Genomic DNA, 15,410 nt, shown 5'->3' on the forward strand with positions numbered 1-15,410 from the left:
TGGAATTCTCTGTCTCTCTGTCTCTGTCTCTGTCTCTCTCTCTCTCTCTCTCTCTCTGTCTCTCTTGCCCCTCCCCCACTCTCTCTGTTTCTCAAAAATAAACATTAAAAAAATAAAGTAATTGAGAACTCTACAGTGTATCATTTTGCAGCCTGCTTTAATTATGATGTATTCGTAATTGTTCAAGACATTAGTTGGCCCCATAATGTTCTATTATGTCAATATAGTCTGTTTCTGGACATGTAGATGTAGTTTTATACAGTTAAGAGGATGAATATCATTGAACATAAATCTTTGTGCCAGTGTCTGATTAGGAGGCGTTTGTAGTTGACTTAGGGTCAAGATCATCTATCCTATAACATTGGGGTTTTTGTTGTTCCACACATTTTTTTTTTAATGTTTATTTTGAGAAAGAGCATGCAGACACATGCACGGGGGAGGGACAGAGAGAGGGGGAGAGAGAGAATCCCAATCAGGTTCCGTGCTGTCAGCACAGAGTCCGATGCAGGGTCTAGTCCCACCAATCAGGAAATCATGACCTGAGTGGAAATCAAGAGTCGGTCGCTTAACTGACTGAGCCACCCAGGTGCTCCTTGTTCCATGTATCTTTAACGTTCATCTTCAGCTTGGCATTTTCCGTTTAATATCAGCTCTTGTGTTCTAGATCACGTCAAACTCTGCTAGACTTAGAGGTCAGCCTAGTAACTTATAAATAAGATTTTCTTAATTGAAATAAAATTGACATAGTATTATATTAGTTTCAGCTTTAGTTTTTTTCTTTGAAACAAGTTTTTTGTTTTGTTTTTTTTAAAGATTTAAATTTTGGGGTGCCTGGGTGGCTCAGTTGGATCTGGCTCTTGGGCATGAGTTCAAGCCCCACGTTGGGCTCTGTGCTGGGTGTGAAGCCTACATTTAGATAGATAGATAGATAGATAGGTAAAGATTTTATTTTTAAGTAACCTGTATACCCAATGTGGGGCTCAAACTCACAGCCCTGAGATCAAGAGTTGCATGTTCTACTAGCTGAGCCAGCCAGGTGCCCTAAGTTTTTTGTTTTTTGTTTTTTGTTTTTGTTTTTGTTTTTGAGATCTAAAGAAAGCCTGGTAGCTTACAAATAATAATTATACAGATTGTTGGGGGTACTAAGTTTTCAAATCTGTCATTTAAATTTATCCACAGGCTTCAGAAGAGACCACGGGAGTTGGCATCCCTAAAATTCAAGCCAAGAGATGTGAGACCATGAGAGAGAAGCACATGCAGAAACAATTGGAGAGGGGAACGACGCAGAAGGAAAAATCAGTTTTGACACCCCTTCGGGGAGATGTAGACTCCTGCAACACTCAGATAGCAGAGAAGGCCCTGCTCGCGGCTGCGCCAGGCATCACACGGCACCTGACAAAGCGGCTGCCCACAAAGTCGTCCCAAAAAGCAGAGGTAGAAACCTCAGGAATTGGGGACTCAATATTGAATGTGAAATGTGCAGCACAGACCTTGGAAAAAAGGGGTAAAGGTGAGTGGTTTTGCTAAAGTGTGTTGCTTTAGGATTTCACAATTACCGAGTTTCTAGTAACTCCTGGCAACAGTTGAGTCAGATTCCGGTTGTGTTGTATGCTGGTCACGCAGGTGGAGAGTAGGATTTTTGATAATTCTATTTAAAATAAAGACAAAACTAGAGGAGTTCCTTTCTCAGAATTTAAAGTTGCTGTTAGAGGTGCCTGACTCAGTCGGTTGAACAGTCGACTTCGACTCAGGCCGTGATCTCACGGGCTGTGGGTTCGAGCCCCACATTGGGCTCCATGCTGACAGCGCAGAGTCTGCTTGAGATTCTCTCTCTCTCAAAATCAGTTAATAAACTGAAAAAAAAAAAAAAGGAGAGAAAGAGCTTTGTCTAAAGCTCGCTTCGGCAGCACGTAACTAAAATTGGGACGCTGCAGAGAAGACTAGCATGGCCCCCAGGCAAGGATGGCATGCAGATTCGTGAAGGATTGCATATTTTTAAACAAGTCATGGGACGTAACATACCATAGTTAACTACTACTGTGTCGCAGGGGCACCTGGGTGGCTCAGGTGGCTAAGTGTCCAACTTCAGCTCAGGTCATGATCTCACGATTCATGGGTTCGAGCCCCGCAAAGGGCTCCCTGCTGACAGCCTGGAGCCCGCTTCAGGTTCTGTGTCTCCATCTCTCTCCGCCCCCCCCCCCCACTTTTACTCTCTCTCTTAAAAAATGAATAAACGTTAGAAAACAAAATTAAAAAAAAAAAAAACCGTATTGCATATTTGAAAGTTGCTAGGAGAGTAGATCCTAAAAGTTCTCACACACAAAAAATTGTAACTGTGTATGTACTAAGTAGACTTACCATGGCCGTCATCCGATCACAGTATATTGAATCATTATGTCATATGCCTTAAGCTAATATAATGTTCATATGTCAGTTACATCTCCGTGGGGGAAAAAGCTTTCTGTGGTGTTATCTTTCCTCTGGTTTTGAAGAAGGAAAACACCAGGGAATGGAAGAACAGCAAATTCAAGAGCCACTGGAAGGGATTATTGGAGTATACATCTACATTATGCCCACATGTATAGTGCAGATCGTTCATGGATTGTTTTCATTTTGGGGTGTGTGTGTTATTTCCAGTATCGTGAAGGAAGGTCGATATTCTAAGTTATTCTCCATGTAAAAGAGGAATTATTCTAGCTCTTAATCAGATATTTTCTGTCCCTTGTAGCTAAACCCAAAGTCAACGTGAAGCCATCTGTCGTTAAAGTGGTCTCATCCCCCAAGTTGGCCCCCAAGCGCAAGGCGGCGGAGGTGCACCCTGCTGTCATTGCAGCTGTGAAGCCACTCGGCTCCAGCAGCGTCCTACAGGAAAGCCCCACCAGGAAAGCAGCTGTGGTAAGAGTAGATCCGACTAGATGCTGCTGTGAGCGGTGTGGGAGCAAAGCCGGGAGAAGAGCTCTGCCAGCTCCCTGCCTCTGTGCCGCTTCTGCCGTTGCCTCCGCACCTTGGTAGTTTAGGCTGTTACCGTAGTCTCCGTCTACAAGCACACCTCTGTGGGGAGGCAGAATGGGATTTTTTTTTCAAGCGAATTCTTGGGCAGCAAGATATTTTGCCTGTTTCGGCACTCAATCTTGGGACTATTTATTCTTGGATTTCCAGAATAATAACCAAGATTCTGAGAAAGTGGCAAAAGAACATGAGTATGTTCAAATAAAAAAAGCCTGCCTCCCACTGAATCGCCTTACTTTTCCTTTTGTAGGCTGTCGTCCCACTCCTCTCTGAGGACAAGTCAGTCGCTCTGCCTGAGACAGAAAAACCCAGAGACAGGTAATACTTGCGATTCTTCCTAAGCAGACTTTAGGCCACTCTTCTTATTTATGCTCTGGAGAATAACACTGCTTAATAAACAATTGAATATTGCCGATTTGGCCACGTCTAAGTAAATGTAAGCTTCCAGTTAATCGCAAGAAAACATGATACTCGGGGTTGCTGTTCTCCTTTGGTGCCATTGTTTATATATTGGCTGTATTATTATTTTTTTTGATGTTTTAAACATCTGTTTGAATTCCGCTTCTTTAAAGGATGAAAATGCTTTGTCCCAAATCAGTAAAACGGTTCTGTGTTACGTTTTTTATCAGAAACAGCTCTTTGCTAACTCTGTGTGTTCCTGAGACATTCAGTGGGTGGGACCATTGAATGGTGGGACCATTCAGCCAACCACTGACAAGGCAGTTTTCTAATCTTTTGGGTTTTTTTCTTACAGTCTTGCGCTGCCTCCGGTCCAGTCCTCTTCCGATCCCTCCCCACCGGAAGTATCTGGCCCTTCTTCATCCCAGGTGGCTACGAAAACTCGCCGACTCAGCTCTGCCTCAACAGGAAAGCCTCCGCTTTCAGTGGAGGATGATTTTGAGAAACTAATATGGGAGATTTCAGGAGGCAAATTAGAGGCTGAGATCGACTTGGATCCTGGGAAAGATGAAGATGACCTTCTGCTTGAGCTGTCAGAGATGATTGATAGCTGAAGGCGGTAGAACACTTAAAACAAAAAAAAAACAAAAAACTGGACTTAGTTTCATCTATTATAACATTTACCCAAGATGATCATTTCTTTAGTCTAGAATTTGCCCCGTATCAGAAGTATACCTCCGAATTACCTGTCCTGGATTCCTTGGGGTCAGATTTTTAAAGTCCCTTGATAACCATTGTCCATTCGATGCCATTGTCTAGCATCTATAAGAAAAATGTCTTGTCTTACACCTCTCCACAGAAAAACTGAGAGGGAGATCCAAGTCGAAGGGTGCGAGAGAACTTAGTGACTCCTTGAGGTGTTTGTCAGTTTGGGCTTTTTTCCCCTTTGCTGTATATTTCTTTTATGTCTTGTCTTAATGTACTTAATGTTACCTGAGTTTGAAAAGGATGAAGACAGCTGCTGCCATTAAGGACCAAATTTCACACTACCACTAAACAAAAAATCCACTCAGTCTGTGTTAAATTGTATGTCTTTTTAAAGGTATTTGGAGATCCAACTAAGCTTTAGAGAGGGCTGAGCAGCTCAGAAAGCTTGTAATCTGGACATAACTTTTTCAACCTGATTTTCATGCTTCTGCTGCTCTGTAAGCCTCTAAAGAGCAATAGCTAATTTATTATTACTGTAATTTTTTAAGGCTTTAAAGTGCCTCAGGGGTCCTCTGAAACTAATTTTCTATTTCTGGGATTCCCTGGATTCTTAACAAGAGATGGTGACAGAATGATTAGAGGAATTCTTTTTTTAGCATGAAAGTTGTCCCTTCTCTTCTTCAGTACTTGCCTCCTACTGGCATTGAATTATCACAGGGATAAAAATTGGTTAATTTTTTATTTCTAACTCTCCCAGCAAACTCGTCTCGCCCAGTATTTATTTGGTACTCGTTAACCGCCAGGGGGAAAAAAATGGAACTCCTCCAAGCTGCCAATATTTATCTACGAACTGTAGCAGTACGCCGAACCGTACTGTAGCAGGGATTATTGAGATGCTCTGGGGGTGTATTGTATACCTTCCAGTTCTCTTCATTTCGGAATTGAATTTTCTTTTCTTGATGTCGGTCTCCTTCGTATCACCTCAAGGTTTAGACGTGTGAAGGAACAAGCGTGATGGGGAGAAGAGTCTTAAGAGGAGACATGTTGTACATAATCGGAAGGAAGAGGAAAGGAGGACTTGTCCATTTTGATACTTTGCTGTGGGTGGCCAGTTTGTTTCTCATAGGGAAATCTGACCCACCTGTCGTGTTGGCTCCTAAGGAACTGCTGTTGTAAGCGGCTCATCGAGAGTTGAACTTCATGTAGCCTTGTTGGGAATATGGAAAAGGAAGAAAGCCACAGGACTGCCCATTCAGTCTTGGGAAGATCTGGATGATTCTGCACAAGCAAAAATGACTTGAAACTTATGTATAGACACCTCTCTACCAATCCTTCTTCAGCTGACTGAATGTTGTATAATAGCCCTTCTCCAAAGCAGGGGTGGAATGTTCTGGTTTCACCACAGATTTTCTACTCATTTCATTTTTGGAATCAGCTTAAAGATTCCAGGTCCCTTTTGTATATAACCTTTATTCTTTTGCTTTTTTAAAAATAATTTTGTTTCATATTTAAAGTCCTTGTATTAGTCAATGATTCATGTTCAGCATTATTTGAACCATTTGCCATTACAAGAAAGAGAAATACTTATTTGTGTTTTAAATAAAGCCGGTGTAGGAAAGCCTGGACCTTGTGAGTCAAGCGGTCATACGTCACTTCAGCCTAGGGTCTGTCTCGACAGGGGCCCCAGTCCGAACGTCGTTGGCCTCTTGTTTAAATGCTCCAATTTCACAGATGACTGTGTCGCTTTAGAAAACTCTCACAAGGACGTATTGCCAAACTTCCCCCCAAGTATGCTCAGTTTTAGCTGCATAGGGTTTCCCAACATTAATTGAATTGAGTTCCGTTATCATTGTAACTCAAATAATGCCGTTTGTTTTTTTTTTAAAGAGAGGGTTTAGAAATGATCTTAAATGGGTTCCATTAAGAATTTTCGAGCATGAAAAAAAATTTTTTTTCAAGCATGAGGTCCTAAAAATTTCAGACAAGTTTTTTCATATAATATGCCAATTTTTTGGTCAAGGGAATACACATAAGTTTGTTACCAGAGAACATAGCTTTTTTCTAATAGTCTAGTTCCAACAAGTCCAATCAACTTTTCACAAATAGCAAACAGATTGTGTGTTGAGGTTCGAGTGATGATGGTTTGCAGTTTTAACAGAAGAGGGCCCAAGTGTTGCAGAGTTTGGCCACAGCCAGAAATTTCAAGATGGGCCCCACCCATCTGACTTCATTTAACCTTAATTGCCCCGTTAAGGGCCTGTCTCCAACTACGGTCACATTCTGAGCTGCCGTTGGGGAGTGGGTAGAGCTTCAACATAGGAGTTTCAGGGGGCACGCTTCAGCCCATGACAAAAGGCATAAAATAAGTGGCCAGATGAATGAAAAAGCTCTTGAGCCGAACCAGGGGCTGCTGATCTTTGCTAGACTGCCCCTGGCTTTGCAACCCCACTCTTAGGAATGCTCATTCGTCCTAGTCATTCAGCGAGCTGTGAGGCTTCTGGTGGAGACGCAGGGAAGTTGAGCTGAGAGGAAGGATGCTGTTGACTCTTGAGGCCTGGAGCTGACTCTTCACTCAGGGTGTGTTTCTCTGGACCAGTGTTTCTCAAGCCCACTTTGCAGACACTTGGGGAGCGTTGTGAAAATCTCAGCGTTTTCCAACATTACGATTAGCTGTAATTGAAAACATTAGTTGTAATTTAAAAAGGGAAACAGGTTTCATAGTACTTTCCACTATTTAATGAATTGATGGAGTTGGTGATACAGTTGACCCTTGGACAACACTGGTTTGAACTGCACAGGCCCACTTATACGTGCATTTTTTTTTTTTTTTTTGAGTTGACAGCGAAAGCTACGTGGCATTTATTTACAGATGCCCGCCCTGGTCTTCAAGGGACCCATGAGAAGGCCACTGATGCAGAGATTGAACCTGCTGCCCTTCCTGGGGAGGCCTCCGGGGCCCTCCGTGGCCTCGGGGAGCCCCAGAACTGGGCAGGGTGGCTGGTCGCCCTGTGTCCCTACAAGGTAGTCAGGTTGAGCAGGGGGCCGCTAGCAGGCAGGAGGCTGGGCTGAGGCAGAGGCCCAAAGGGCAAGGACGTTACTGCATAGGGAGCCCTGGCCACAGAGTCCTCTGTGCACTGGGCTCGGGGAGGCAGCTGCTGGTGGCCACGGGCCCGTGGTACACACCTCCAGGCGGTTGGGGCAGATGTATTGTGCACTCAGGCCCTTGTGGCCACCCACAGGCCCCCCCACCCACCCACCCACCACCGCCGGTGGCTACCCCTGCTAAACCAAGGCCACCAGGCTGCAGAATATCACAATCCCGGGGCCAGCCTGCCACCACCCTATCCCCTTCTAGCCTAGCCAGCCTATACTCTGGGTTTTTTCAGTGAATGTATGCACAGTACTGTAAGTGTATTTTCTCTTTCTGGTGACTTTCTTCTTTTTTTCTTTCTTACAACTTGCTTAACATCTCCTTTTCTCCAGCTTATTTTAAGAATTCAGTATATAATACATAAAACAGAAAATATGTGTTAATAGACTGTTCACGTTATCAGCAAAGCTTCCCGTCGACAGCAGGCTATTAGTAGTTAAGCTTCAGGGGAGTAAAAAGTTATACACAGAGTTTTCACTGCACGGTGGGGCTGAGGTGTTGGCACCTCTAACTCCGACATTGTTCAAGGATCAACTGTATATCCATTTATAATTACCAAAATTGAAAACGTATTAAGGGTATACAATAAAAAATTCTCCTTCCTACTCCTGCCCCAGCTACCCAGTTCTCCTCCAAAACCAACGTTATCATTTGGTATTCTTCCAGAGAGATCTTAGGTGTATATATATATATATATATATATATATATATGCAAATACATTTACATACAGTATCATTTAAATCCATGATCTGCACCTTGCTTATTATATTTTTTCCTATGAAATTTTAAATTATGAATTACAGATTCGTGACAAATCCTGTTTCATCTACGCCCATACCCACTATCCACCCCTTATTCTGGGCCCCAGGGCTGAGACTAAGATGAGGCAGGTAAGGTGCCTGGGCGCAATTTAAGGAGGTGCTCGCTCCCAGGGTTATATTTGCATGTGTGAGTGTGAATCCTTAAATGTTTCTCTTTAGGGGCACCTGGCTCCCTCGGTTGGTAGAGCATGTGACTCTTGATCTTGGGGTTGTTTGAGCCCCACATTGAGGGCAGTGTTTACAAAATAATAATAATAATAATTGATTACTTTTGTTCCTTAGGCTTACCCCATCTGAGATTCAGCTCTGCTCACTCCATGGGATTATCATTTTTCTTTAATGTTTATTTTTGAGAGGGAGTGAGAGAGCGAGTGCAGAAGGGGCAGAGAGAGAGAGGGAGCGAGAGAATCCCAAGCAGGCTCTGTCCTGTCAACCCAGAGCCGGACGCAGGGCTCAAACCCACGAACCGCAAGATCATGACCTGAGCCGAAACCAAGAGTCAGACGCCGAACCAACTGAGCCACCCAGGAGCCCCCGTGGAATTATTTTGAAATAAATCTCAGATATACCATAGCCTGATTTTTCTCTTTACTGTATATGGGGTACCATTTCATATCAGGACACAAGGAGCTTCTTTGATCTTAATTACAGTTGCATAGTATCATACTATATGAATGAATATGCAGTGATTGAGATACTCCCTGTTGATAGACATGATGCTGCTGTGATTACATTACATCACACATGTAAGTTTATCTATAGGATTAAATACCTAATAGTGCAGCTTAATGATTGCCATTACCACCACTCTTTGATCTTTCTCTATGCTTCTCAGGGGAAATTCGTGTGCATATCTCATAATGAGTGAAGTTGGGCATCTTTTCATATGTGGGAAGATCATCTGTATTTCCTTTACTATAAACTAATTGTTCACTTCTGCCAATTTGTATTTTGGGTCTTTGGGTCAGATTGGGGCTGCAAATTCTTTAGCCTTTGACAGAAGTGGGTTCTATTTTTCTAGCCCTTGAACCTGACCGGGGGTGTGGACCATAAACTTGTTCCAGGTCTGGCCTTTAAAAGATACTGTTGGCTTCAGCCTTGCTTTTTTTAGAGGCCTGAATCCTCATGTGAGAAAGCCTCCTACTCTGCTAGGGGTGCCTGGGTGGCTTAGTTGGTTAGGCATCTGACTTGATTTTGGCTTAGTTCGTGATCTCACAGTTTTTGAGACTGTGAGCCCTTGTCGGGCTCTGCACTGAGCATGAAGCCTGCTTGGGGTTCTCTCTCCCTCCCTCTGTCCCTCCCCCACTCATGCTTTCTCTCTCTCCCTCTCTCAAAATCAATAAATAAACTATTTAAAAATTTTTTTACTGTTTATTTATTTTTGAGACCGAGAGAGACAGAGCATGAGCAGGGAAAGGGGCAGAGAGAGAGGGAGACACAGAATCCGAAGCAGGCTCCAGGCTCTGAGCTGTCAGCACAGAGCCTGACGTGGGGCTCGAACTCACGGACTGTGACAGCATGACCTGAGCCAAAGTCAGACGCTTAACCGACTGAGCCACCCAGGCGCCCCAAATAAACTTTATTTAAAAAAAGAAAAGCAAAGAAAAGAAAAGCAAAGAAAGCATCTAGTCTGCTAGAGAGACCATGTATGAGGCCCCGAGGCTACACAGACATGGAGGGGGGACCCAAGTGAGGCCAGCTTTCCAAATACACACACCAAGCCCTTGAATATGTCTGTCTTCTGAAGCAAAAAAGTTGCCCAGCTGAGCAATGCCCAAATTCTTAACTCACAAAATCATGAATTGTAACAATACTTTGTTGTTGTTTTAAGGTACTATTTGAAATATTTCTTTCACAGCAATAGAGAACCCAGAAGAGCATTTTTAAAAAGTTCTTTATATACTAATAAAACTAAAAACAAAAAAACAAAAAAACAAAAAAAAAACAAAAAAACTAGCCATTAGTTTGATGTGGTGCAAACATGCTTTTCCCAGATCTTTTGACTTTGCTTATTATGGTGGCTTTTTAGTCACCCAAAACTTTATGTAACTTTTATGTAATTGAATCTATCACTTTTTCTTCTAAAACCCTGCTAGAGCATACAAGCAAGGAAAAGGCAATTGTTAAGTACAAGAAAGAGGAAATATCTATGATTACACCAGATAAGCCAGCAAGAAGGAACTAAAAAGTTTACTGGAAAATTCTCAAAAACTCAAAAGGAAAATTTAAACGAATAGCCATCAGGTACTTAGTTTTAAGAAACTGATTCTAAGTTGTTCTCAAGTTTATTGTAAAAGGATTCTTTTAATCAGATAAGCTAATTCTAAAGTTTATAAGAAACAAACAAGAATAGCTAACAAAGTTCTACTGACTTTTAGTCCTAGCAAATAAACATCATACAATACTTGCAACAGTGACACTGGCCCATAAATAGACACAAAGATCAATTGAGCAAAATATAAACTACACACACACACACACACACACACACACACACACACACACGGTATATTATAAACATGGCATTTTCTTTTTCTTTTTTTTTTTTTAATTTTTTTTTAACGTTTATTTTTGAGACAGAGAGAGACAGAGCATGAAAGGGGGAGGGGCAGAGAGAGAGGGAGACACAGAATCTGAAGCAGGCTCCAGGCTCTGAGCCATCAGCCTAGAGCCCGACGCGGGGCTCAAACTCACGGACCGCGAGATCGTGACCTGAGCTGAAGTCGGACGCTTAACCAACTGAGCCACCCAGGCGCCCCTTATTTCTAATGTTTATTTATTTATTTTGAGAGGTACACAGAGTGCAAGTGGGGGAGAGGGGCAGAGGGTGAAAAAGAATCCCAAGTGCAGAGCCTGACTTGGGCTTTGATCACAGGCCCCTGGTGGGATCATGACCTGAGCAGAAATCAAGAGTCCGACGCTCAACCAACTGAGCCACCGAGGTGCCCCTAAATGTGGCATTTTAAATTAAATGGGGAACAATGGGTTATTTTTTTGTAATAGTAATGGAAAACTGGGTAGCCATCTAGATATTATAAAGTTGTATCAGTTCCAGGATATACTGGGATACATTCTAGATGGTTCAAACATTTAAATGTAAAAAAGCAAAATCATTTTTACTTTTGTTTTAATATTTACTTTTGTGAGAGAGCGAGAGAGACAGCGAGGAAGCGCGAGCAGGGGAGGGGCAGAGGCTCCAAAGCTGGCTCCCCACTGACACCAGTGACCCTGATGTGACCTGAGCTGAAGTGGGACTCTCAACAAACTGAGCCACCAGGCGCCCAAGCAAACTTTTTTTTTTTTTTTAAATCGCTTCTCACGAACTATGTGATCAGATAATAGGTTATAGGGATCGATCTCCAAAAGCCTAGGCATCATAACGTCAGAGCCGGAAAGTTGCAAAAGTAGTTAAGCATCTTTGTTTTCTGAGATGAGACAGGTATGATAGTCTATTCCACCCTTGCTATCTTTGAATTCAACAAATCTCCTGTTTACTCTGTGGACAACCTAACCCTCTACTGGGATTGGGTGGGACACCTTTTTTTTTTTAAACAAATAATTACCTTGTGCGTTTTCCAGCTCTTTATAGTTTAAAGCTCATTTTCACATCCTTTAATCACAACATTTTATAAGGACAAGCATCGATATTGTACTCAGCAGAAGATCTCAGGCAAGTTACGATTCTGCCACTTGCCTAAGGGGTGTCCCCTTAGAGGAGTCCCCGCAACTCTGAGCTTCAGTTTCTTCATCTGTGAAGTGGGTATCCCGATCAAATAACATTTCTGCCAGGCCGCAAGCCCCTGACAAAACCTTACAAATTCCAGCTCCTCTCCTTCCAGCTCTGTCCCCCGGGCGACAGTGTGTTTCAACACGGAGGCCTTGCTGAGCACACACACAAGGCACCGCTTCACTGCGTCTTCAACCCGGCGAGGAAGGACATTTTCATCTCCATCCTGGTGACGCCACCGCCGAGACAGGGCAAGGCTGAGGAACTTACCCTTATTTGGGCCTAATCCTCAGGTTTCTGGGCTTCCCCGCCAGCCGGGCCCTGCGGCCACCTTGCAGTAACCCCTTACTTACAGTGTTCAGAAAACAAAGGGGACGAGAATGGGATCAGAGCGAGCCACAGGGCCTGATTTTTGCATTCAGATCATCTGTGGCTGCTAGTGGCAGGTGTGGGGGGGGGGGTGGAGGGAGGTCTCCGGGTTTCAGATCATCTGTGGCTGCTAGTGTCAGGCGGGGCGGGGCCTGGCTAGTGTCAGGGGGGCGGTCCTCCGAGTTGGGCTTCTTGCCGCCCTACCCTCTCCATCACGATGCGGCCCCTCATGCCTAAATTTCAAGGAAATAGGCCTCAGAAAAAGCTCTAGACCCTAGAGGTACGCAGGGTAACCACTCGGCTCCTAAAGCCCACATAGAAAATGGAGCCGCTCCGGCGCCAGGCGCCAGCGTCTGCACCGCTTTCCGCCGCGGCCGCCGTACAGGCGAGGCCGCTCGGCGCCTCCTCCCGGCTCCCTCCAGGAGGCGCTGTAGGACCGACTCACGGTCCAAGGTGCGGCCGCCTCCGGAGGGCCTCCCCGCAGGGGCTATGGAGCACCGAGAAAAGCAACCTCCACGGCTAGAGAGGCATTTCCCAGGAGCCGCCCCGGTCGCCTCGCGCGCGCCACACACTTCCGCTTCCGCCTCTTTTGCCGGAAGTTGCTCTCAGCGCTAGCGTGCGGTCTTTGTCAGCTCCCACCATGGCGTACCGCGGCCAGGGCCAAAAAGTGCAGAAGGTGATGGTGCAGCCCATCGTATCCTACGTAGGATGTCAGGACTGGGAGGTTCGGGCCAGAAAACGGGGGGCGAAAGAGCAGACCGAGAGCAGGCCTGAGGGAGCGGAGTGCGGACCCACATCCCATGAGCACCCGGGGCGACCGAGGCCGGGAGAAAGCGCGGGGTAGTTGAAGACCCGGTGAGAGGTGGGCTTGGGCAGCCCCCTGCAGTGGGCAGTGCAGGAGTGGCGTGGATGAGCGAAGGAAGACGGCTTTAGTTAGGTACTGAGTGGAGGTGGGAGTCCTCAGGCTCAGGGAGGAGGAAGATGTCGGCGCCAAGAAGCCCCTGGAGAGCAAAGGAGTGGGAGGGATTCCTTCGGAGCGTTCGGGAGCCCCTAAAGAGTGCCTGGCTGGGCTCCGGCCGTTGCCTGGACACCAGACCTCGTGTTCAGAAAACAAAGGCGAGATGGGGGTGGGACTGACCCGTTTCGGGGAGCACGGTCTACCCTCTGCCTGTATTTTTTTTTTCCTTAACCCCTGGTGCAGAACCTCATCTTCAGATACTTGCAAAATGTACGTAAGTTGTTTGTGCTTTGTTGTTCTGTCATTTTTTTTTTTTAAGTAAAAGGTGAATTTATTTGGCTTGTTTGCATCATCCTGCCTAATCAACGTGTTCTAGAGTGAAAAATAGATGAAACGGGCGCCTGGCTGGCTCGGTCGGTCGAATGTGCGACTCTTGATCTTGGAGTGGAGTGTTCCAGCCCCACCGTGGGGCTAGAGTTTCCTTAAGGGAAAAAAAAAAAAAAAAGTACGTGAAACCGGAGATTGGAGGAGTATTTGCGGGGAAGGGGCTCCGGGATGTAATGAAATGCCCACTCCAAGCAGTGAAAGAATAGTGTCATTACTTTTGCAAGACCAAAAGTACTTCAAAAAGCAGTTCTTGGCAGGCATGACTGGTATTTGGGTACTTTTGTTGGTACTCATTATCGGAACGTTTCCCCTTTCCTTTCCTCTGGGGTGAAACATTGAAGGAAAGAAATCCTGTCGACTTTCAGCCACATAGTAAGGTGGTGTGTTTAGCACTTGGGAGAAAACTGAGATATAAAAAAGATGCCCGAAAAGGAAGAGAGGAGGGATACCTTCAGAGGATATAGTGGCAGGCAGCTTTCCTTTAGGGGAATTTTTAGCAATTCACATTGTGAGGTAGTAGGGCCGAGTATTTATTTTGGAAAGAAAATGCATTTTCTGTTGCTCTGACCGTTGTAGTATGTGTAACACAGTTGCAGACAAATTTCAAGCCATGATAATTTTTTTTTTTTGAGTAATCTCCACCCAACGTGGGGCTCAAACCCATGACCCCACGATCAAGAGTCACATGCTTCACCCAACTGAGCCAGCCAGGCACCCCAAGCCATTGTAACTTTTTTTTTTCTAAGCAGGCTTCATGCCCAGCGCAGAGCCCAAAGTGGGGCTTAAACTCCTGACCCTGAATCAAGACCTGAGCTGAGGTCAAAAGCGGGGGTGCTTAACCCAGTAAGCCACCCAGGTGCCCCCAAGCTATTGTAATTTTTAATCACCAGGCTTGAGGGTCCTTCCCCTGGTTGTTAAATGTGAGATGTGGAAAACTGGGAACCTAGAGAAAGCTGTTTTGAAGCTGGATTTTGCTATTGCAGATAAGAAAGAAGCCCTGATGATTTGGGAATTGGCTGCTTTATACTATACTGTCAATTAGCACTCAATATGTATCGAGACGAGAAGCTGTAAGAAATACAATTGAGTCCCAGCATCACAGGAAAATTATTAACTTGGTCCCAATATAGCATTTATTGAGACTGTTGCTTGGCAAGTAACTAATCTTGGTTACTAATTCTTACATATGATTTGAGTAGTTAAATTCTTGGCTTTTATTTTTGAAGGTTTTCTTTAGCAGCCAGATTTCTGTATTGTTTGACCAGAGTGATTATGTTTTGCTTGTTTTTTTAACATACCTATTTTTACGATTATTTCAGAGATCTCGGATTCAGGTGTGGCTTTATGAGCAAGTGAACATGCGGATAGAGGGCTGTATCATTGTGAGTAACCAGGATGTTTTCTCTCAGTCGGTGTTCATAGAAAACGATTTTGCAAAAATGCCCAGCCAGGACAGTGTACAAAAAGACAGTGACCCAACCCAAGGAAGGTTCTTCAGGGCCACTGTCCTTGTCTCACTGTTGTACTTAATAGGGCTTGGGTCATTCGTAAGAGAGGGACAATTAATCTTTAAAAATTATTTGAACAACAGTGTTAGTATTTGAAGGACGGGACGAAAGAAATGAAATTACAATGGGGTGAAAATCAGTGGTGCATTAGTTCTGTCTTAAGTGATAACCTGAATATACCTGGGTGGGGTTAGTTCAGTAGGACTTTCAGGATGGCAGAGTACGCTAAATAATGTTTTAAAGAAAGACAAAACAGTGCTCGCTTCAGCAGCACATACGCTAAAATCGTAAAGAAAGATAAAACATGGCTGAAAAGTAGTATGTTAGGACACTTTGGTATTCCCTTTAGACATTGTAGATTCCATCAGTAAT

General features: G+C 44.4%; 2 protein-coding genes, 1 long non-coding RNA gene and 1 other non-coding gene across 18 annotated transcripts in view; 3 read left to right on the forward strand and 1 right to left on the reverse strand.

Moving 5' to 3' along the window:
- ZC3H11A (zinc finger CCCH-type containing 11A) overlaps positions 1–5,741 on the forward strand; it is a 44,708-nt gene extending 38,967 nt beyond the window's left edge. For all 12 annotated transcript variants that reach the window (XM_019822038.3, XM_045048925.1, XM_006942890.5 and 9 more), the window contains 4 exons: positions 1,180–1,510; positions 2,729–2,895; positions 3,260–3,327; positions 3,764–5,741. In XM_019822038.3, the coding sequence (XP_019677597.1) occupies positions 1,180–1,510; positions 2,729–2,895; positions 3,260–3,327; positions 3,764–4,022 (825 nt within the window). In that variant the 3' untranslated portion in view covers positions 4,023–5,741. The remainder of the gene's footprint in view (positions 1–1,179; positions 1,511–2,728; positions 2,896–3,259; positions 3,328–3,763) is intronic.
- On the forward strand, positions 1,893–1,997 carry LOC111558497. The gene has a single exon (XR_002739396.1). It is a non-coding gene; the product is annotated as a U6 spliceosomal RNA (small nuclear RNA).
- A 336-nt stretch (positions 5,742–6,077) lies between the features above and the next one.
- LOC102899899 lies at positions 6,078–12,589 on the reverse strand. Its single transcript, XR_442274.4, has 2 exons — positions 11,653–12,589; positions 6,078–6,786 (listed from the first exon to the last, which is right to left on the reverse strand). It is a non-coding gene; the product is annotated as an uncharacterized LOC102899899 (long non-coding RNA).
- Positions 12,590–12,728: 139 nt separating this feature from the next.
- SNRPE (small nuclear ribonucleoprotein polypeptide E) overlaps positions 12,729–15,410 on the forward strand; it is a 102,515-nt gene continuing 99,833 nt past the window's right edge. For 3 of the 4 annotated variants that reach the window (XM_019822043.3, XM_045048927.1, XM_045048926.1), the window contains exons 1-3: positions 12,729–12,879; positions 13,387–13,413; positions 14,850–14,912. In XM_019822043.3, coding sequence (XP_019677602.1) covers positions 12,826–12,879; positions 13,387–13,413; positions 14,850–14,912 — 144 coding nt within the window. In that variant the 5' untranslated portion in view covers positions 12,729–12,825. The remainder of the gene's footprint in view (positions 12,880–13,386; positions 13,414–14,849; positions 14,913–15,410) is intronic. The other variant, XM_003999391.5, reaches the window with a different exon arrangement.

This window comes from Felis catus, chromosome F1 (genome assembly GCF_018350175.1).
Source record: "Felis catus isolate Fca126 chromosome F1, F.catus_Fca126_mat1.0, whole genome shotgun sequence".
Taxonomy (NCBI): Eukaryota; Metazoa; Chordata; class Mammalia; order Carnivora; family Felidae; genus Felis; species Felis catus.